Raw genomic sequence first — 23427 nt, forward strand, 5'->3', positions numbered from 1 at the left:
AGATTCAAATGGTGCTCAACATCACAAATGATTTACTTTGAACGAAAATGAACCGATAACAAACACAATTTGCAGTCGATTTTACTGCCACAATGAGTGATTGAATAACCAGATAGTGAAACATAATTCAACTGTCGTTGCGCTTGCTGTAGCTGTTTTGCTTACAATCACAATTTTTGTATATGGGAACTAGGAGTTCGGTTTACTCTCCCACTCACAATATAATGCTTGTAATATGATACTCTTTCTCTCAAATTGACAAAAATGGCAACAACAAAAAAAACTAGAACAATAAGAGGATAGAAGAAGTATACACACAGAGAAGGGTAGAAGAGTCCACTTAAAAGGGTATGTTAAATATTGGACACACATAAAATCCCATTAATCAAACAGCATCCCTTGAACACAGTTTGAAAAAAGAAGAAAACAAAACAAAGTTGAAGCCACGGAGAGGTAACAAGAGACTTTTTTGGGGCACTCCCATGCATGATCTTAACATAGGATCAGCAACAAGGACGTTACAAACTATATATTGCATATTCCATATGCAATTGGTTCCATGATATCTATACGGTCTTGAAAGCTAGAAGTAGGTACCTTCTGGAGGCTGGACCAACTTCCGGTTATGTGGGGATGCCATCTCCTTTTTCAGCTGTGTAAGTATATCCTCCATGGTGTACTCTCGCTGCCAGTTCGCAAGAGGTCCAAACTTCTTTGGTTCCACCTATTCAATTGGATGTGTGAGATACTGTCAAAAATATTACTAAAAATAACCAAGTGGGCTGAATTTTCGATAGTCATACACTTGGTCCAAAAGCCGTCTGGTCGGGGCCATCAATGTTCTTATAATCAACATCAATATCATTAAAGAATTAAGAATGGGGGATAATCCTGGAATTATTTGTGATAGTTGTAGTAAAAGACTATACAGTACCTTGGTTTCTTTACAATGAAACAAAAGACAAATATACCTTATCTAATGCAGAACACCTAATGGGAGCATTTTTGCTCACCACTTTAACGCAATGTGTACCCCCGCCACCCTTCTCAAAATTTGACATTTGTCCATGCTTGTAACCATAGTTAACCCTTTTACTTTAAATCTTTTTAAGTATTTAAAACTGAAAAATAAAGTAAAATAATAATAAAATAACATTTTTTTTTTAAAACTCTCTCCTTCTCTCTCCCCCTTCCCGACCCACCCCCACCAGCCACCCAACCCTAGCCACCATTCCCCAGCAATCACCCTTGGCCCCAACCAACGAAGTCTACTCCCAACAACAACCTAACACCTTTAAATGTAAAACCAGAATTAAATCCTTGAAAAACTTACTGAAATTTTCAGGCTTGTCCCAACAAGTCATGGGTTTTTAAAACTTTTTTTTTTAATGAACTGGGGGAAAACCCCAGAAAACTTCGTTCAATTTGGCTTTGGTTTTTTTTGTTTTGTTTTTGGTCAATGGTATTTGTTTGGTCGAGATCTGGAATTTTTGGGCTTAGTTTTTAGTCACTGAATTTGTCTTATGGAGAATTTGTTTTATCTTTGATTTGGATATCATTACTTTTTCAAGCTTGTTTTGTTTCCAGTCTTGGATGTGTTTGATTTTGGGTTGGAATTGTGGATTCTGAATGTCGGTTATGGCTAATTGGTCTAGTTTGATTTAGGGGGGTAGGTCGGGAAGGGAGAGCTAGAGGGTTCATTCGTATTTTGAGTGGCTGATTGGATATAGGTAGCAAGAATTGAAAAAAATCAGACAATTGAATGTGGCTTTCATGGGTCTTGTCGGTGTTGGTGGTGGTTGTGGTGGGGTGCGTGGTTGAGGTTGAACGAGGTGGAGGAGGTGTCTGGGGTTGCTGAATGAGGTGGCTGGTGGGGGTGGGTCGGGAAGGGGGAAGAGAAGGAGAGAGAGTGTTTTTTTTAACAAATGTTATACTTAAAAAGATTTAAAAGTCCAAGGGTTAACTATGGTTACAAGCATGGACATATGTCAAAAATTTGAGAAGGGTGGTGTACACATTGGGTTAAAGTGATGAGCAAAAATGCTCCCTACACCTAACGCATCTCTCTCCTTTTCTGTTTGTGAAAAGGGGGAGGTTGTTAGACCACCAGAAATGGGTCTGAATAATGCTAAGTGCAGAACACTAGCTGCAGCAAGGAAAAAAAAAATGCATACCACAAAACAACTGCATTAAAAATCAAGTAATGAAATTATAATCATACCACTCCAGTTTCATGGTTAACACAAGTCATGTTAATCCGTGAATGAAAACGAACACTTGGTGGCTTCTCAGGGTAATCTTTATCACAGAACAGCTTCAACTGATAGATTCGACCTTCATGTACGGTCTGGACACAATAAAAAGAAGAACATTATTGCATTATACAAAAAATATATGCAAAACGCATATAACATTTTCATCACTTTAGTAAGCTTAATAACACTTGATAAGAAAACATTGCCTGAACAACACTATAGTAACAAGCAGGAGACAAGAATCAATTAATCCCAAACAGATTCTTTGCAGAGGAATAAAGAAAGAATTGACCCCGAAAAGATTATAGGGTATGTTTGAAAAGTTGGAAAACTAAAGCTTCTTCCTTTTATTCAAGAGATTTGAAGAACCTCCAACCCCGACTCCCATACAGTTCCCCTTCCTTTTCAAAGTAGATAATTATAAAGACGGACTGAACAAGTACCATAAGTTTTTAAGCAGGTCTTACATCACTTGTAAAAACCCAGTACATTGTAAATATCAAAAGTAAAGGTAAGACGATATAATTCTTACTTAGAATTTGCTTAAGGATGAGCAAATATTAGTTAGCTAAGCCAATGCTGATCAAATTATTTGGTAGGATCTAGTAAGCTTTCCACAATGTCAACCTTTTGTCCTTTTAGGCCTTGTTTGTTAGGGAGGATTAGACTAGACTAGGAAAGTGGCTATATTTCATGTGCAATCAAGGCATAATATGGATATTGTTGTCTAACTTAGAGGATGAGGGAGGACTATTCGTAGGAGGGTGATGAGTAAAACTTATCACTCAAAATCCCACCATTTTCAAGGGGATAAGTTTTAGTCATCAACCTCTTATACATAGTCCCCATTCTTCCTCCAAGTTAAACAACATATCCATATTATGCCTTAGATGCATATGAAATGTAGGCATTTTGCTAGTCTAGTCTAGTCCTCCTTATCAAACAAGCCCTTATGGTCTAAGTATGGACTAATTCCAGAAAGTTTAAATAGAGCAAATTCAGGAGAGACCACAAATGCAACACATAATTTTTTCTGATAAGAAAGCATGAAACAAGTAATCTGACAAAACAAATCTTAAACGAGAACATGACATAATCTAAAAAAAGAGAAATTTACATTGTGGGGACCAATGATGGTACCAGTCCAAGAACGCATGTAGATGTCATCTCCGTCATCCATTCCATAGCTGACAGTGCCATCCCCAATACCTTTCTCTCCACGTTCAAGTTCCTCCAGCAATCTGAAGTTTCGTGGGACTGCAAGGAAACTCATGCATGCATGCTTGACAATATAAGGGAACATAAATAGAATCTTGCAGAAAAAATAAGCAACAACCCCCGATAGTTCTGAATTATATATTTCTTTTATTCACAGTTCTCTGAATACACACAAACATAACCAGAAACTTGCATGTAGACAGACCAAATCATGCTTTTTTGGCAGATTTGAAACAGTCTCTTCAGTACGCCGTTCAATGGAGAATCAGTAAAAAAAAAAAGTTCTAATTAAACATACATTGGTTAATAAACAATGAAGAGAAAGAACAAGCAGGAACCATCATCGAATAAGGCTCAGGCAGGTATTTATGTAATGAAACACAAATAACTGGAAGAAAAGAAAAAACAATCTTTGACTTATTCCCCCATAAATGCACTCTATACAGAGAAAACCAAAAATGCAATATTACATTTCCAACTTGTAATACTATGCAAGTAAAAAATTAATCAGAAATGAGCTCAATTTGATTCCAATAACACAAATTGTGAACAGGGAAAAAAAAAATACCAGCTTCAAAAGCAATAATTTATTCAACTAAAGGCCAAACTTACCTACCAACATGTGATATCATATAAAAAAAAACTCATAAACCACAAAATCAATAAAAACCCATTTGCAGACTGCATGAAAACAACAAGATCAAAGCAAAATTCGATCAAACGAGGACATGGGTAATGAAAGACTCACCCACGACACCCGATCCTCCTGAACCTAGCGTCATAGATGATCAGCTGGGGTGTTTCTCAGGCTGCTGTGCCGAGATCTAATGGAAGCAAGAGGATATCTAGGGAGGGTGGAGGGGTCAGACCTTCAGAGAGTGAAGAATTGAGAATCTGGAGAAAGTAGGTCGACGAAGGCAAAGTGGGAATAAAGAAGAAAAAACTGAGGGCAAAAGGGATTTTGATAGGTTATGAAAGATGGGTTAGGATTTTTCGGAATAAAGTTGGACTGTTTTCATTTTTAACTTATCTTCAAAGGACAGAGACTGCAATTGCCAATTGGTGCTCATTTGTGTTTTGGGTTTTCATGGTTGAGCCTGTTGGTTTGTTATTTTGGGTGACAACAGTGACTTTGGACCGATTAACTTTATTGGGCCATAGAAACTATTGGATCAAGAAGGTGGTGACCCAATGTGGAAGAAGAAAGGAATAATATTTTTATTGGAATTTTGAAAGTTTCCTAGATAATGAAAGGAAAATAAATAAATTAAAAGTTTGGGATTTATATTTATAGATGAATTGATACAAATGTTTTTGTTTTGATTGATTTGTGCTTTACTTTAGATCCAATTAGAATATGTTAGGTGGGTTGGATAGGTTGGAGGTTCAACTCAAACTTAACTTGATCTCCAAACATGTTATCTCAACTCGCCCAACTTTAATCTAATGAGTTTTTCAATATAATGAGTTCACTATCAATTGGAGATGTGGGATAGTAGATATAAAATTTCTAACATAGATTTGTTATGTTGTTTTTAACAGGGTGATGGAGGGTAGTGCCCACGATGGGTCGAAGATTAAAAGTTGAAAACTTTACACGTATCTCTAATTACAATCTCTATTTTAAAGTTAAGTTTTAGTTCAAAAGACTATAAAATTATGGTATGAGCTCTTTATAAAAGTTCAACTACAACCCTTAGTTAGGAGGTAGTTACAATAATAAGAGCTAAGAGCATCTACAATTGGCTCCTTAAACCACCTCCTTAGCTAAAATTTAGGGAGGAATTGAAAAAACCTACCTCCAATCATGCTCCATATCCAGCTCCTAAAATAAGGAAACTTTTAGGAGCTCCTAAATTTGAGGAGAGAAAAAGGGCTCCTAGTGACTCCCTATAATTAAATGCTACTATATTGTATTGTTATTTAAAACATTTATTTAATAATATCCTTAATTCTATCTTCTTTTTTTCTGAATTTTATATTTTTTAATCCCCTTTCTATTGCACGCTACCTACGTTATGCACCATCTTTTATTTTCTTTTTGCTATAGGTGCTTTGCAAAGTACAAGCACACTTTTTTTTTTTCGATTCTTTTTACTCTAGACATTTAACAGCACACAAACACCCTTATTTATTTATTTATTTATTTATAATTTTATAGCTCTGTAGATATTTTGCAAAACAGAAACACTTTTAAAACACAAAAACCATAGAATTGTTCTGTAGTTTATTATTTGGGAATATTCAGTATTTGAATATAAACATTTTATTGCAAATTAGGAATTAAATTTAAAAAGAAGTAAAGTATTTATGACAAAAAAAAAAAGTAAAGCATTTATGACTCCCCAAATTAAGGAGTATGGTTAGAGTTGAAATTTTTTAGAGAGCTCCTAAAATAGTTTTTTTGTGTTTACAGCTAAATTTTAGCTAAGAAATAGAGAGCATGATTCTGGATGCTCTAATAGGAGTAATGAATCTCCAATACGCTCTTTGAATAAGCTATTAAGCTCCGAAGTTCAAATTTGGAGAGGAGTTAGAGAAAACTTGATTCCAACCTTACTCCTTATCCAGTTCCTAAGTTATTTTTGTTTGCTTGTACTTGAAACCTACCTTGCCCTTGGTATCTTGAACTTTAGAAGCAGTAGCTCTAGAAGTTTTGAACATGTAATTTTGGTGAAGATATTGTCTACTGTTACAAGAATTACAAAGAGGGATTCACTATTATGCCTAATATAGGGGCCCAAATTATAAAATAAAATAAAATAAAAAATCTTACATGAAATGGAGTTTAGAAACACACCCAAAGCTCGTTTACAATATAACAAAGAGGCTTCGAACTTCCTATAAATTACAAACCTACCATCTTCACAATGGGCTTGGTGGGGGTTTGGGTTGACCTAGGACTTGAGGAACTAAGCTTGTTCTTCAGACCTTGACGATGGTGCAAATTATTTTCAAACTCATTGGGTAAAATTGGCCCAACAAAAACTTGGATATATGATGATATCAAAAATTCTATAATGAGGGATGAGGCCCTATTTATTAACCGTTGGCTTAAATTGATTAGTTGTTGGATCAAATTGGTTAGTTTGATCCGACGGTTAAGAGATAGGACCTCATTTAAGGCCCTCACTATAGAACGAATCTATGATGATGATATATTAGAAAACATTACACATTTCTGAAAGCAAATACCTGAAATATTAATGAATAATATGTTAGTATGAAATTGTGTTGGCATTTCCTAGAACTTAGTATTGGTTTGGAAGTGTCATTTAGCTGTAAGGTTGAAGCAAAATTGTTGTCTCTAATTTCCAGAAACTGTAGGATTGAAACTGCTCAGCAATTCCCAAATTTCAGAATTGTGACTTAACACGTATGAGACATTTGATCTGAAGGGTATGACATGACATTTTTCATGCACTCATAGTAGGAACATTTTTTGGAATCTAATATGATTTTATTTCCCTGATCTTCCTTGATTTTAATCAACTAGAATCCATTTAGGAGTGCATCTCATTTAGGCATATTTTGCAAAATCTTTTATTTATTATTTCTTTCTTTTATGAATAATTCATTACTTATCTTTTAAGTAACTTACTTGAAAATCATACCTAAGAGTACTAGGACTCCTTTAATAGTGTGATTATAAAAAACATTCTTTTAAAATTGGAATTTTCCTTTTCTATTGTTTTGGGCTTCACGTGTGATCATCATTAGAATAGGAAAATATCTTTTTGATTTTATTCAATTCGTGCAAATCAAGTAAATTGGTTATGAACGTGTAGTTACTCTTTTGGTGGAACTAAAAGCCTATAAAACAAGACCTTTGTTCTTTACAGCTTTTGAACAATAATTTTGTGCGCTTAAACGCTTAAGAAAGCTGCATTTTTATTTGAGATAAATCATCAAGTGTTCCATGTTTACTTGGTGATTTATCAAACAATTTTATCATTCATATTGCATTTATTTGCATGTTCGGTGACTCATATGGTTTAGGGCACCAAGACCATTGTTGCGGTTTTTCTCCAGTGAGCTTGAATCGATCATGACAAGTATCGGATTCAACATAAGGAGAGTTGCAAGAACTCCGGTGAGCTTGAAGCAATCATGACCAGTATTGCACCCAATATAAGGAGTGTTGAAAGATCATCTCGTGACATAAGTTGAGTTACGAAGAAGTCGGTAAACATTATCTAGAATGTGTCTAGGATAAGTGTGTGAGTACTTCTTGTAATCATCGTTCTATAGTGGATTTGTTTTGGACTGAGGAGTCCCGTGGATTTTCCCCAGAGGTGGGGTTTTACCACGTAAAATAATTCTCTTTTTCTTTATTTTATGCTCAGCACGTTTCAGAATTGATAAACCATATCAATCCTAGTACCGAAGTTTATTTTTATTTATTTGTTATAATTTTAAGTTGACCTATTTACCCCACTCTAGGCATTATTAGTCATCCTATAGGTAATTTCATAATAAAAATATAAATATTAATAGGTAAAAATATGCTAGTTCTCTTTCAAGGTCTCAAGTTTGAATCTCCTCCTCTTCCTCCTTTCGTTAGAGAAAAAAACAAAAGAAGAAGGAAAAACAAATCCAACAACTAATTGCATCTCTCTCTGTTCCTTGCGTACTGTCTGCAGAAAGTTTTGAGCATTCTAGCATCAGCAAATTCAAAACAATTTTGACCTTTCCTTATTGCTTCGTACATCGATCGTCCTATGGATATGTGTTGCTTCGTACATCGATCGTCCTGTGGATATGTGTTCAAGTTCTTGCCCACACATTTACAGGACTCTTTCTAATTTTAGTACATAGTTTCTATTTACTGCTACATTTGCACCCTTGTGCATGATTTGGCCCAAAAATTAAATTGCATTCATGGTTGATGCTTACCATTCAAAATTATGTCGTCCTGCCGTCAGCCCTGCCTCTGTAGCTATTCTAGATGCGGATGATGCCAACTCAGGCAATGGCCATTTCTATATTGTTTAATTTTTCCCATACATGAAGCTGTGCAAATTAACTATTTTATTTCTGTGTATAAATCATAAAAAGAGAACCCCCCCCAAAAAAAAAAACAAAAAAACATACATTCTTTTCTTGGTTTGACTTTGACAAATTACAACTAAAGTTTTAAGTGCCCATGTTAGGCTTCAAAGTCTAAAAAGAAGGCTGAATGAAGGATCCGTGCTCCTTTAGTCTTGTCTGCTGTGAGACTGATTGATCTTATACCAATATAAATGATGCTTAGGTATGCCATTAATTTAATTAAGCTCTACCTCATGTGTTGTGGTCTGTGGACCCTTTCTTTCATGTTTTGGTGCCACATCCTTTTCTCGTTTGAGACATTTTTATCAATAGGATATCATAACCGACTGCTGGTCTGCATCAAATTTAGATGGTTGTGTTCTGCTACATGATCGTGGATCGAGCAGACCACCAAGTTAAAAGGGTTGTAAGTTGTAACCCTAAGACTTCGGATAAGCTTTGTTCAATTTGATAATTTAACAACATAACATGCCATGCTGTATCGACTATTTGTATTTCCTATACCATAAATGCTAAATTTTAAACCAGTAAAATGCCAGTGCATCAGCATGACACTATGAGTTAAGAGAAACGCATGGAAGAAGAAAAGGAAGTTAAAGAGAAGGATAGGGACAAGACAAGAGTATACCAACTTACCAAAACAGAAACCATGGAAAACAAGAAATATTTTAATATTTTTTGAGAAAATATATATAATAAAAAAAAAGAGAAAAATAGAAGAAAATAGAAGGGAGTGAAGGTGGAATTAAATTTGTATTTATTATCTGACGTAATACCCCTCTTTATGCTCAACTGTCTCAATTACTCTTGCATTTATGTGTTTTTAATGGTCTGTCAATCTAATAATATAGTCTTCTTCTTTTTTCAATGCTCGAACTACCCAAACCATCCCACATTTTAATTTACATAATTATCCTTTATGTAATCCTAAATAAATTGATTTTGACCTTTATATATAAGAATCAGTTAGAAAACAGATGAATTATTTGGTAAAAATAGTCAAGTGTTATAGATGCTGCAGTACCTAATATGGACAAATGAGCCACACTCACATTCGTGTCAGTTACCCAAGTTATGGTGAGGAAGACAATTAGAAATTAACCAACTATTCAAATTATGCTTACTTTGTATAGTAGCTTTGATATTTGCATTTTATATTCAGTTTGGAAAGAGAAAACCGAGAGTCGAACTCGTCAAACTCAAACTTCTGTTACACTTTTATTACGGATGCGAAAATAATTACTCTACCACTATTGTGAAGATTTTCTTATTTGATTTGACAAGACTCATGTCATATATGTTTGGGTTAAGGTCCATGTTGAAATTGCCCGTTATATTAGTGAGCTCCACCTCTATTAGAGATGTGGTACAAATGTGTTATGAAAATTGTGGTAAGCCTAGCATTACCCTTTAAACAAAGTTCAGCAAAGTACATATGGACCTAGTGGGCCCCCAAAGGTGCTACCATTTTACCTGAAAACCTACTCTTAAGCAGAATTTTTGCTTTCAAGTTTCAAACAAGATGCACTTTTTCAACAAGAAAGAAGAAAAACAGAAAATATACTCTGAGGTTTTTACCCATCTTTTATTTTATGCGTCAGATAAAACTCAGGGAAACTACCTGGCAATCTCTGATGTAGCAAGCTGTGAGTGGATATAGTAACAAAACATATAAGCCCATGAACAAAAAGGGAAAACATAAAGGTGAAGGCAAAGGCAAAATATGACCTAACATTTTTTTCATATGAAAATTTCGGCAGTTACAGTTAAAACCGGTTTACATTGTCTTCTGCTAGAGGGTTAACAAAAGCAGAAACAAACACAAAACTAGAAAAACAAACACAGCCAACTCTACCAAGCCCCATGTTGCATGCCCACTTGTCCATCAGCCATAACCTAATTTCTATGATTAGCGAGGTGAAAAATGAAAAAACAGAAACAAATAGGTAGTGTTATGCGCGCTCCACTCTTTTCCCAAACACACCTATCGAAGTTCCGTTGATAGCGTGTCTGGTCAAGTTGAACAAATCAAGGCCCAACCCAACTGAAGTTGAATTAAGCCCTGTTTGAATCAAATCTTTTTCCACCCAAATAGTGGAAATGCAGCTGAAAATGGAGCGCCAATAGCGCTACCCCCATAAAGGAAGAAAAGGGTTGAAAATAGAAAGAGCCTAACATTAAGTCCTAGTAAAAATTGCAGAAACCGAAAAAGAAGGGGGATAAACTACTCTAGCTCTGAGCTCCTTCTAGCTATTTTTTTTGTTTTATAGCTCTTTTAGCTCCTCCTTGTCTTCATGGTTGTTGTTGGGTTGTTGTTGTAGTTGTTGTCATGAACAAAGTCAAGCAAAACAGTGCTCTTGCATTTGGGGCATTTTGGATCATCTTCTGAAAGCATCACATACATGAGGCACCTTGGGCAACCCACAAGCACCATGGAAGTGGCCTCGGCCTCAGGGCTGTTTGAGTATCTGAAATTGTCTTCCTGATTGAGCTCAGAGGAAACACATGAGCTTGGTGGTGATGTTGGTGAAACAGTAGCTGATCTTCTTGGTGACTGCACCAGTGGATTATTATTACTTGCCCTTGGTGGTGACAGGTTCAGCTTCAGATCAAGCTTTGGACCACTTCCATTCCTCCTACTCATGGCTTTTGGCTTGAAGACAAATTTCCAGCTCTCTAATGAAAACAAACACCGACAAAGTTAAAACATGTTGAATTAGCAACAAATATAACATGAAATTGCATAGGGACTAAAATTTAAATGAAAAAAAGGGGTGTGCTTACATAAAATTATACCTAAGGGTTGAGGGAGTTGTGGCCAAGAGAGGAGGCTGGAGGGGACTCTGAATCTAATTGGATTGTGGGGTTTGAAGAGAGAAGAAAAAAGGTTTAGGGCCTCAAACCATGAAAAGATGAGGCAACAAAAACATGGTCATGGTGAGGTGGTAAGGACCTCAGAACACCATTATATATACAAAGTGAAGGGATAGGAAGATGGATTTTCTTTAATGCTTAATTTAATTATGGGGGAGAGGTGGAGGGTATAGGATGAGAGAGAGAGAGAGAGAGAGAGAGAGAGAGAGAGAGAGAGAGTGATAGGAATTGAATTGAATTCAAGTTTTGGGTAGAAGAAGAGTGTAATTGAGGCCAGGAAATGTATTAATTGTTGGAAAAGATCCCAATAAGAATGCAGGAAATGGAAATTTGCAGTAAATATTGCAATTACAAAGTGCAGGGGAAGGCATTGCCTTCATTCATTGCTTAGGCTAGTCGGTGTTTAATATCAAAATACAGCACAGGAAAAACCCAACGGCTTTAAAGCTAAACCCTCCCCTCCTCCAATATTAAAATAATTCAAGAACTCTCTGAAACCCCCATCTAGCTTGCAATTTAAAAGAAAAAACAAGCAACACACCAAAGACTTAAATGGATTCCTTGGAAATTTGAATCGTAACAGCTAAACCCTAATTTAAAATCATATCCAACAGCACCCTCAAATTTAATTAAACACTAAGAAACACCAGTCCATTAATTCTTCACACCCAGAAATTACATTGCAGGATACAGAAAATTAAATGACAAGCCATGCATTGACCCTGTGTTTTTCCGGCATTTTCATTATCATATTATTGAATCCTGCAAAAATAATTAAAAAAACTCCCATAATTTACATGCTGAGTTAGCATGCCTTAACAATTTGTTCCTTTTTTTTTTTTTCTTTTTTACTTTCTTTTGTAAAATAGTAAAAAAATAAGAAGATAAAATTACATTAGATTGTCTAAATTGAAAGTCTCGCAATTAGCTAGCTAGATATGCATTGTCAGGTATGTCCTTTGGTTGGCCAACAATGCCTTTCGGAGAAATTATGTTGTTATCAAATCTGTTAATACTAATAAATTTTACACAGTGTTCTCGTGTCTCTAAGCTTTCCTTCATTGATTTTCGAAAGAGAAAGGAAACTGATGACATATGGTTTTTCTTTTTTAAGTTAGCTGAGTGTCCAAGCTTAGCAATAGACATATTTAGAGTTTCTGAAGTTAGGAGTACGTACCCTACAAGAGAGGGCATCTAAATCATTGTCCGTGAAGCAAACAACCCTAATCTCAAATTAAGAGATATATATACTGATTAAATATTCAAACGTATACTTCTTGCATACATGAGCTTAGTCAAATTGGTTAGAGCGGATGTGCCACTTACTCTATACCTGAGTTCGAATCCCCCTCCCCGTAGTTTAGATTAGATTAAAGTAGAATATTGCTTGTATAAAATAAAAATAAAAATCAAACATATACTTGTTTAAAAAAAAAATTAATGATTAAGGAGAAAGGGGAGGTGTCAATGTCATTTGCTGAGTTTAATTGGGCTTAGCATGGTCAATTACTCAATTTGGATGCAATGAATAAGTGGGGTGCATTGAGGTGTCCCATCTAAATCATATTACCTCATTGTATTTATGTTTGACTGGAAGTTGCTTGCACGGAGGGACACGATATACATAAAAAAGGGCCATGTACAATAAATAAGAAAAACATATCACTGTGTTGATTTTTGTTTGAAAAAATTAAATAAATCAGTTGGAAAGGAAGAGAAGAAAATAAAAAAAATATTTGTGAAATTTAATTGGCCTCAAGTTATACCATGTATACGAAATCGAAATCGAAATTTTCTTATGAAATTCACATATGAAGCATCGAATTCAATTCCTATGTGGTGTTAGATATAATATATATTTGGTGAAATTAAAACATAATAACTTAAATTCACATATGAAGCATCGAATTCAATTCCTATGTGGTGTTAGATATAATATATATTTGGTGAAATTAAAACATAATAACTTGCTTCAACTTCGACGTCACATATTATTTATGAGCTTTTTTGTCTCGAAGTTGAGTCGTAGATGAGCATGAAACAACTTGTTCATAGGCAGGTAAGCATGAGGAGGAAGTACGTAATTTTTTATTTTATTTTATATTGTTTTATAAGTCAAGCTCACGTTTTGATCAAAGATAGATGATTTTGCGTCAACACACTCACGTTTATAAGTCAAGCCCATAATTAATAGCAACAGCAATGGATTTGAACAGTTTTGCAATTGATGGTAGGTACGAGTATTGTACCTCTCTGGAAAGCTTCATGTAAGTGAGAGCTTCTGTTCTCATTTATCTACTTTCCCCACCCACCAAGATTACTCACTACACCCTACCTCTAGTGGCAAAAGAACTAGTAAGAGTGAATCCCATTCCCATTCTCATCAGGTATAAACAGACATAGAAACTTTTTTACCATTAAGCGGGTCCCCAGTGTGACCACAAATCAAAAAGTTTCTTTGAATACTTGAATTATATATCTTTATAAATTCAAACTTGTTAAAATAGTAGAATATAAATTAATAGGGTAAAAACCACATAATGACTTAGTGCTATAAGCTATTTTGACATGTATTGTGTCTGCAACCTTACACCAATGTTCGAATTCTCCTCTTCGTAAATTAACGTTGCTTAGACTATCACCATTTGAATATATATATATATATATCCCTCGTTAAAAGAGTCGTTTAATGTAGGTAGCTTATTTTCCCAATGGTTATTTTCTTCATACATCATTATCTCTTCGGGTGAGAAAGACAAATGAAAAGACAAATGAAAGTATATAATTGAATTGAAAGAACTCGCATGTCCTTTTCACGACTGTTTATGGCACCTGAACAGTGATTCTGTGAACCCTCAATCATCCTCCTTGCACTTAGGCTTGGTTCACAATTTCACAAAGGTATTTCTGGAAAATAAATCTAGTCTTAAACTCCTTAGATTCTCAATAAGATATTGATTAGGATGCCCCTTGGCAGTTAGTCCTACGTACCTTTTAAAATAATATAAACGTGACCTTAATTATGCCGATATATATTAACCTCCATTACATGAAAAATTTGAGGAATCTGTTATAACTTTTATTTTCAATTTTTTTTAGTACAAGTAATTGGGGGAGGGAGTTTAAACAAATATTCATTGGGTGCTTGGGGTTTCGAACGTCTACCCAAAGTGAAAATGGATAGAACGTCTACCCTACTATAGCTATTTACAACATTTTCTTAAACGCTTAAAAGAGGTTGCCTTATTTATGCATGGTTTATCTCTAGACTTTTTATATTTAATGTTTAAGAATACCCAACAATTGTTTTTTAAGAAAAAAAAAAATTAAAAAAACGAAGAAGTCAAAATGACTCAAATATCCGGCACAGCCCCCACGGCCGACGCATCAACGTCCACAACCGGCGTTGCCCACTCCTACGTCTCTCTCTCTCTCTCTCTCTCTCCATCTTCTACAGTGGCCAGATCTTTGTTGGAGAGGAGGGAGATGAGAAAGAGAGAAGAAGAGAGAGTCTGTGAAAGAAACTGTGTTTGTCTATTTATTTCATTGCAACTAGATGTCTTAATGATTTATGATTTGTCAAATTTTTTTCAAAGATGATCTATAAATGAAGACTTGAAAAAGAGATAGATTGGATCCCTCATATTTCATTTCAATGATCCAACCATCTACTTTTTAGGTATTACCTTAAAGACAATCTCTACAAAAAATCACATGAATCCGAAATAGTCATTTAACCACTCAATTAAATGATTATCATTTTAGAGTTTTCTTGAAACACCGTGTTTATTTATTTTTGTTGACCACAACTAGGTGTCTTATTGGTTTTTAATTTATCTAATTTTTATAAGGCTGATATTTAAATGAAGACTTAAAATAAGTAAAATTTATAGTAAATCCAACAAGCTAAATGCTCTTAATTAACCAGTGAGTGTGAATTCAGTATACACATATATAAGAGGTGTGATATGCAAATGTTGTGTAGTTGTAGGTATAACTACTCTATGGCAGGAGCAAGACCTTATCTTCTACAAAAGGATTTACATGCTCCTCACCGAACATTAAGTATTCAATAAGGAAATAATTTTTTTTTTAAGAACTGGCCTTTTGGTCATGTAATAAATCGTAAGCTGCATCAGTGAATGGGAGTATTAAGTAGGGGACTTAAATGAAAGCTACCAAGGGCCAAAACTAGGTTGTGTTGTGTGTCTTCTTTATTCTAGTACTTCTCTTTTTTTTCATTTAAAAAAAAAAATACAATCGATAGTCTAAATTACTTTTGTTTACAGAGAAGGAGATTTGAATTTGGGTGCAAGGAAGCGCGACTCACTTTACTTGCTTCTTTTTTATTTTATTTTAAGGCATGCATTCATGGATAAGTATGTATTAATTATATCTGCCATTTACATCATATATGAGTATGAATATTTGGAATAAAATAAATATAAATAAATGATGATATCATGAAAAATGCCTTCCAAATCTAAAATCCTATAACCTTGATTGACCGTAGCCTTTGGCGTCCTACCTCAGACAAATCCAAAAGCAGATGAGTGACATACAGAGTGGAAATGACAAAAGATTTGCAGTGATTTCTGTTATTCAAATTAAATACCAAAATGAATTATTTAAAATTTAATAAAAAGTTCGATGAGATTGCATTGATTTTTTTTTATAAATGCTTGTACTGGATTGCTTTTATTGTTATCAAGTGAATTAATAAAGACAGAAATGTAATAAATGGTTGAGATTTGAGATAGTAAATTTGAGAGCTACACCTACAAGGAGGGAGAAAATGTGGAAGAAGTAGAAAGGAAGTTAATATTGGGAGAAAGTAGGTAGTTCGTGTTTTTTTGTTTTTTTAACGATAGTATTTTATTGATACGATAAACAAAAATAAGTCTATAGCAACTAAGGTGCCGAATATGAATATGACTTCTCTAGTGATCAAACGTGACAAGAGCATCCCTAAATTTTAAACCCAATAATTATGATAACTTTTTATATTATAATAATTATTATAATTGCTTATTTATAGCCTTTTATTGATATTTGAAAATACTTAAAAATCTAGAAAATAACAATGTTATTAGGTTTTTATAAAATATATGTAATTATAAAGACAAAAAGAAGGTCATCATGCACTCCTTGTTCTCCTTTTGCAAAAACACAAGGGAGAAGTGAATGATGAAATTTTTGAGTGCTAATAACAGCTCCATTATAAAACGTCAAAATCTAAAATCATAAGAAAAGAAGAAAGTATAGAATGCAAATATAAAATTGTATTATTAAACTAAAGATAAATTAAAGTACATCATTTCGAAAAATAGAGTCTAAAAACCGAACATAAAACTGACATTAAATAAGCTCCAATCAATGCCTTTGTTATTTATCCTTCTCTAATAGTGTGGGATAAAGCATACAAATGTGCCATACATGAAATATTAATAGATTTGAAAGACCCTTCTAAATGCTTTTATCAGAACGCACTTGAATTTTTAACAAAAATTTCGACATTCTTCTAAACATGAGTGTATTGACCAAGAAAAAAAAAAACAAGAGTGTTTTTTTTATAGATATAGTCTCGAACGAGCTCTAAAGCTTAAAAGAAAGAGTGATGTATAACAATATTTTTCTTCACATTCACTTAACAATTTCTTTTATAGTAGCTGTAGTCGCCATCCAAAATTAAAGGATGAACAGAAACTCATAAAGAGCACATCTAGTAATCTAAACTTCTCCTCACAGGTGGATGGAGATCTATCAATCTCACCCCCAGTTTCTTGCCACCATTAATATTGGTCTAGTGAAAATTTTAAATTTGGCTTTGTAGTCGTTGCACTAGGTACACAAATCATATAAATGATTTTTACAGTCCAATACTATAAATTTTGTTACTCTATTGATGAAACTTGAATTGAATTCTCTCAACCTCCAACTCATTGAAATGCATGCCAAAGCATTTACTACCATACCTACAGATTAGCCTCTAAATCTGCATAAAAACTTGTATGAAGCGGGGATAATACTATTTTGCTATCCCCGTTTCATGCAAGTGTTTCTCCTAAATTTGGGAAGAAAGAGGGCCTCTGTTTGTCTCTTCTCAGATCATCAAAACTCCATCAACAGGTCAAAGTGATGCCTGCTATTATGAACATTCAATTTTGCTACCCTGCAAACCAAACCCCATCAAGAAGCCATGAGCCTCTCAGTAATTTATGAACATTCAATTTTCCGCTGCCTTAAAACCCATTTATTTAGTCATAATAAAGTATATATATATTTTTTTTTCTTCCTGTAGAACGAAACACAGAGGGAGCAATTAAATGTGGGTTTTAAATCATCAACACCACCAAGAACAAGAAGTAATTCAATTCCGCTTGCAATTTGCAAATGAAAGGTTATGCTTTTAGATTTGGCAATCACAGTTCACTAATCGTGTCTATCATAAAGATTGATTCATATGAGACCCATTTTGTATGGTTGATAAAGATTTGCAATGTTTCCCATAATTATTCATGTCACATGAGATTTTTCACATACACGTGTGGGTTAGCATATTTTCTCTTTTTCCTTTTTTTTTTTCGGCTAAAGAATAAATTGGATAGTTGTGCCATATTTTTCTTGTTTTATTAGCTTTATTTTTTATTTTTAATACAAGCGATATTGCTAGAGGGGGAATTTAAACACAAGATCTCAGGTGCAGAGATAACTGCTCTTAACCACTTTAGCTAGTTGCCTCTTACTTTGTTAGGTGTGTATACAATGGAAAAGAAGTTCTCTTTGACCACAACAAATATTTACAAAAAAAGTTCCAACAATAAAATTTCCGAGGCAAACCCAGTTTTTAGAATTAGTGTAAAGATTCAAACCAGTGGTATTTGGGTACGAATGGGAGCAATTTTCTTTTGAGATATTTAGTTATATACCCATTCTTAACACTAAAATTATAAATAAACCCTATACCATTTAATTTCTATAAACAAACCTAAAAAAAACCCAAAAAATGATAGTTAGCCTTATTGAATTTAATTTTGATTATTAAATTACTTTGATGCCCTATTAAGTGTTTTGAGTTTTTTTTATGAGGTTTTTGGGTTGGGTTTGTTTTAAGAAATTAATGGCAGTTTTGTAATTTAAAAAAAGTTAAAAGCCTTTTTGTTATATTGTAAATGGGTTTTGGGTGTGCTTCTAAAGTCCATTTCTTATGAGGTTTTTTTTATATAATTTGGGCTCCTATATTGGATATAATAGTGAATCTTCCTTTTCTTTTTTGGTAAAGAAAATGGAGAAAAAGAAAAAATGCCTCATGGGCCTTACCTCTGTGATTTCTTAACCCACTAGACCACAATGGACTCATAGCCTATTATAATGGACTCTTGTTCAACCCCTGCCCCGTGTGAATTGTAGCACAAAAGAAAAGGGGAGAAAGTATAAAAGTTTTGTTCAGCACCAAAAAATTTCAGCACTGTTACATTATTACTATTATTTATGGTTAACATGTATAAAATTATTTATTCATATAAAACAGATTAATCATGATTAATATGTGTGACAAAAATGACAATGTCATATCAAGTGGTAATGAATGATACAAAATGTGTGCGCTGGGAAATCAGAAATTTGCGCAACAGCGATAGGAATCGAACATTTGACCTCTAGATTTTACAATTGGTCAGAGCTCGTCCTTCCAAACCGCTATGCTATCGCCTTCCGAGGGGTTTGTTTATCTTTTTACTTTTAGTGTTTAAAGGTTGTAGACCTAATCAGCAGGTGGGTAGGGTTGGATCAATAAATTGGTCTTAAATATTTTTCATTCATGGTTGGTGTTTTTTTTTATTTTTTTTATTTTTATAATCACGTTTCTTATTGATAAGAGTGATAACATATTAAATTCACACATACTAGGACTCGAACCCAAGACCTTTCTTGAGGGGATTTGCTCCAAACCACTACATTGGCGGGTCCTTTGCTTTGGTTCTCTTTAAATTAAGCAGCACATGGAATGAAAAATTAGAGGAGCCATTAATGTACCTCTTCCAACCATGCATTAGCGTGATAAAGATCGACGGCTACAACATTGGCAACTTTTCCTGAGAACTGCATTTGATTTTGATTGGGGCTTTTATGGTTTGGAATTACACATGTATTGTTGTTTTCTCTCCCTCTTTTTGTAAAATTATTGAATAAAAATGTTTTGGAGGCTCATTCATTGGGCGGTTGAGGTTCCCATATATGGATGATTTGTGCAACGACTTAAATATGAAAACAACCCTGCCTATGAACTTTGATATCAGATCAAATTCAAAGAAAATTATTTATGCGGGTGATATTAGTTTTTAGTTACCCCTGATTGAACCATTTTCAGGATCAAGGAGGTTGAAGGGTCTTTGCCGAGTATCCTCTACTAGCTACTAAAGGAAATCTACCTGGATATGATTGGTCTATATTTGCAATGCCTATTAACTTTACTGAATTTGCAGGACTAGGTTGATTCCCAGGTCCAAAGATTAGTTTATCTAGAAATTTATTTATTTTTTTTCATAGCTTTTCTCAATTATCTTTGAAATGCTATGCAAATGAGTCCAAAAAATACAAAAAAGTATGATTTGAAATGAATTCTTTGTAACTAGTTTCACTACTGTCGTCAAAACTTAGCAGAAAGAAAACCAGTAAAGCCTTCACCTTATGCTCCTTATGCAACACCTCCAAGAAACTAAGATTAAGCGAAATGCGGGAAAATGCGTAAATTCTAAATGCGAAGGCTCGGGATCCCAGATTCCAAACATTAGTTTATTTAGAAATTGTGACGTTTATTTTTGCACAGCTTTTCTAACTTATATTTGAAAGGCAATACAATCCAAAATATATATAAAACAAAAAGTACAATTTGAAATGAATTCTTTTGTAATAAGTTTCACTATTGTCATCAAAACTTAGCAGAAAGGAAACAAGTAAAGCCTTCACCTTATGCTCCCTGTGCAACAATGCCAATAGCATCTCTAGAAAACTTCAGGATTTTGAAAACTTGATTTCAATAAAATTATAAGCATATGAGAGATCACTCTAAAAGCACTTGATTACTTATCTGTCTATCTCATTTGATCTAACATTAAGGAAATGCTTATGAAACTTTGATGGCTTTTAAAGCTTGAAAGAAGTTTTATGAGACGTTAAAGCTTCAACAGAATAGAACTTAGTGGTGTGCTCTTAATTCTGCATGTGACAGATGGTATTAACTGTGTCTTTTTTACCTTAAAACAAGTCTTTTTTTTCTATTTTGAGGAAGGTATTAACTCCCACTTGCCCAGAAATCTAAAGATTCATATTGATTTGTTAAGGTCTCGAACTATGAATGTAGGTTCTGACTTCTGATATATATCAAACGTACAAACTTTAAATCAAATTTAAACAACCTGCAGTACCCAAATACCTCAAGACTTAACTGCACCTGCTAGCAAGAAGCCCTTTTGACCTATGATTGTGGTGGAGGATGAGTTCTCATGTACCTTTAAGGTTAGGGTTGTAAATCGGTACGATACGGTTAAATTTCATGTTACAGTCGGTCAGTTTTTTAAACCCTAATGGTACTTGACTCGGTTTATTTACTGCTTTGCCAGAGGTTGAATGTGCAATAAACTGCCATATAAAACTTGCCTGTCCTAACTTCAACTACAACAATCAGGCTAAGTTTGGAAGTTAGGGTGTTAATAGCATGATCTCACTTCACAATCCTACCACAGCAACTGTCCACATTGCATCAAGCAACTATGTATTATACACTTCGGGGAACAGCTGGAATGTGTCCAGACAAAGTCGATTTAGAAATGACCTACCCTCCTACCAAATGTACAAACTACACAAATTGAATCAGCAGCAGATAAGGTCCTCATGCTAAAGTTTTATCACCAACTAGTGAGAAATTGGGACCATTTTCACGGTACAACTAGTAAAGAAGACGGGTTGATGAATTACATCGAGAGATAGAGAGGGAATTAAATCATCATCCTTGAATCTTCATAGGTACAACAAAATACAACTGTAACAATGGACAAGAACACAATAAGTATGATCATAGAGATGTGAAGGAGATGGAAAGCAGAAGTAGGTAAGAGAGAATTGCAAGCACCATTATCATGGTGTTTCCAGAAAAGGTACTAGAAAGTTAAAACGCTGTCACATTTTAATGCCTCTGCACAGAACCATAATTTGAAGTGTCAGACATTGTAAACTTCAGATCACAATTATGATCTGTACCTGTTTAGTTACTGATAGAGATTTGGGCAAGAGAAACAAGATTCTACAGGATCTTATGTCTCTTTTAACAATTATTTTCTATGGATTGCATCTCTTTTTTGAGTCTTTTTTCCTCTGTACTAAATAACACCAATTAGTTTTGAAGTTGCCTCATAGTTCTTATGCTCATGTTTTATGTCTTGGCCCCCAAAAGTTCAAATCTTAACTCCCTCTTCTTTCTCTTAAATTTAGAAAGAAAAAAGGGAGAAAAGAAAGTTATCAATCCGCCATAATTGTTTGCCTTTTCAAGTTCTTTTACAAAACTAGGATTTGCTTGAATGATGTCTCACATTTCCCTCTTAGAAGCTTAGGATTCTAACATGATCGTGTGCCTACACTTCATCAGGCTCCTGAGTCGTTATGCAACCATATCTATTCATCCAAAAACCAAATCCTAACATTAATCTCAACAAGGTTGGTTCATGAAAAATTTGAAGGACATCAAACAATAAACTTGAGATGAGGGCTGCAAGGAATTTTCCTGGGTCAACTTCACACTTCCCATTTGTACTTTTGCTTTTTAGCAAAAGTTTTATATTGAGAAGGAAACTTTGACGAGAATATAAAAGGGTAAAGCTAATAAAGAGTGCTCATAACACTCGGCACAACTATTGAAAAGGTTCACTATGATAATAACAATCCCTACATTCAGCATATAGGAAACTCTCTCTCTGTAACATTGAAATTACTTGCAACTTGAGATTCTCCCCATTTGATGCAAGTTGAAATTACTTGTAAACTGAGATTCCCTCTTTTTGATGTTAGGATGTTGAAGTAATAGGTGTTAAGTAATAACATGATGCTTTTCCAATATATATTCTCTGCATTTATTGGTTATTTTACTCCAAAAAATGAAACGTGGTTATTTTACTTCATCTACTGCGAGATGTCTGCAGGAGATCCCTAATTTGCAGCTTCTTCGGCATCCGCCTGATCACCGACACCTTCAGCAGCTCCACCTGCCTGCTCCATGACATTTTCCACCATTTCACTAGCTGCGTCCACCTCTACTCCATCCTCTTCGACTACCACATCTTCGGCCTCCTGCTCTTTAACTCTTTCCGTGTTCACAGCATTGACTTGCTCATGTTGAACGGGGGGCAAGTCAAGGCAGAGCGTCTCAATGTCTTTATCTCCAATGGCATAGAAGGGAGCAGACCCATTTGTGCAGTCCAAGTAGCTCAGCTTGTACGCATCTGTGATAGCTTCAAACTTGGATTTTTCAACAGACTTGTGATATGCGCCAAATCTAGCCAGAAGCTTGTCATAACTAAAGGAGACGTCAGCATTTTTGAGCTCAAGACGGAAGTAGGCATCTTTTTGACTAACCAAGTCAACAGCAGACGAGTTTCAGCAGCAAAAATTACTCATTTTTGAAGCAGATGAAATGTTGTTTCCCTTTGTTTTTCCAAGGAAAGACTTAAGACTGTCTCAAGATCACCAGCCTGATGGATAAGATCAACCAGCTTGAAGCAAGCAGACGGGCTTGACAAGAGGTTCGTCTTCAGCAAATCAGACACGCCTACATCCCCTGCAGGGCTGGACTTGTCCACCTTGGGATCAGCCACTGACGTTGTAGAAGAACCCTTCACCCAGACAAATGACTCTCCCGTCTTCTCAGCCGCCGCTATCTTCACCTCCAAAGGAGTCGACAACGCTGAATCAACTCCACGCTTCACTGCTCGTGGCTTAACAACTGGATCACGATAGTTGGGCGAATAAGCACACCTAC

At 34.7% G+C, this 23427-nt stretch overlaps 2 protein-coding genes across 3 annotated transcripts; both read right to left on the reverse strand.

Moving 5' to 3' along the window:
* Positions 1-323: 323 nt before the first annotated feature.
* LOC110761242 (ubiquitin-conjugating enzyme E2 variant 1D) lies at positions 324-4398 on the reverse strand. The gene is made up of 4 exons (XM_021963679.2): positions 4222-4398; positions 3373-3512; positions 2222-2347; positions 324-724 (listed from the first exon to the last, which is right to left on the reverse strand). Exons 1-4 carry the CDS (start codon positions 4253-4255, stop codon positions 584-586), a joined length of 441 nt encoding a protein of 146 aa, XP_021819371.1. The 5' UTR covers positions 4256-4398; the 3' UTR covers positions 324-583.
* Positions 4399-10230: 5832 nt separating this feature from the next.
* On the reverse strand, positions 10231-11651 carry LOC110761128 (protein GL2-INTERACTING REPRESSOR 1). 2 transcript variants are annotated; one of them, XM_021963536.2, is made up of 2 exons: positions 11310-11651; positions 10231-11201 (listed from the first exon to the last, which is right to left on the reverse strand). In XM_021963536.2, exon 2 carries the CDS (start codon positions 11167-11169, stop codon positions 10801-10803), a length of 369 nt encoding a protein of 122 aa, XP_021819228.1. In that variant the 5' UTR covers positions 11170-11201; positions 11310-11651; the 3' UTR covers positions 10231-10800. The 2 variants fall into 2 exon arrangements, with proteins under 2 accessions (XP_021819228.1, XP_021819222.1); XM_021963530.2 differs by having other exon boundaries at positions 11322-11632.
* Positions 11652-23427: the final 11776 nt, after the last annotated feature.

The sequence above is a fragment of the Prunus avium genome, chromosome 7 (assembly GCF_965620075.1).
Source record: "Prunus avium chromosome 7, drPruAviu1.hap1.1, whole genome shotgun sequence".
Classification (NCBI taxonomy): domain Eukaryota; kingdom Viridiplantae; phylum Streptophyta; class Magnoliopsida; order Rosales; family Rosaceae; genus Prunus; species Prunus avium.

Bases quoted from the DNA above. Each gene is read 5' to 3' on its own strand.
- LOC110761242 (XM_021963679.2), bottom strand. From the start codon at position 4,255: ATGACGCTAGGTTCAGGAGGATCGGGTGTCGTGG. The intron at 3,513-4,221 runs GTGAGTCTTTCA...GTTTCCTTGCAG, and splicing joins AGGAGGATCGGGTGTCGTGG to TCCCACGAAACTTCAGATTG. The intron at 725-2,221 runs GTATGATTATAA...CCAATTGAATAG, and splicing joins TTAACCATGAAACTGGAGTG to GTGGAACCAAAGAAGTTTGG.
- LOC110761128 (XM_021963536.2), bottom strand. From the start codon at position 11,169: ATGAGTAGGAGGAATGGAAGTGGTCCAAAGCTTGATCTGAAGCTGAAC.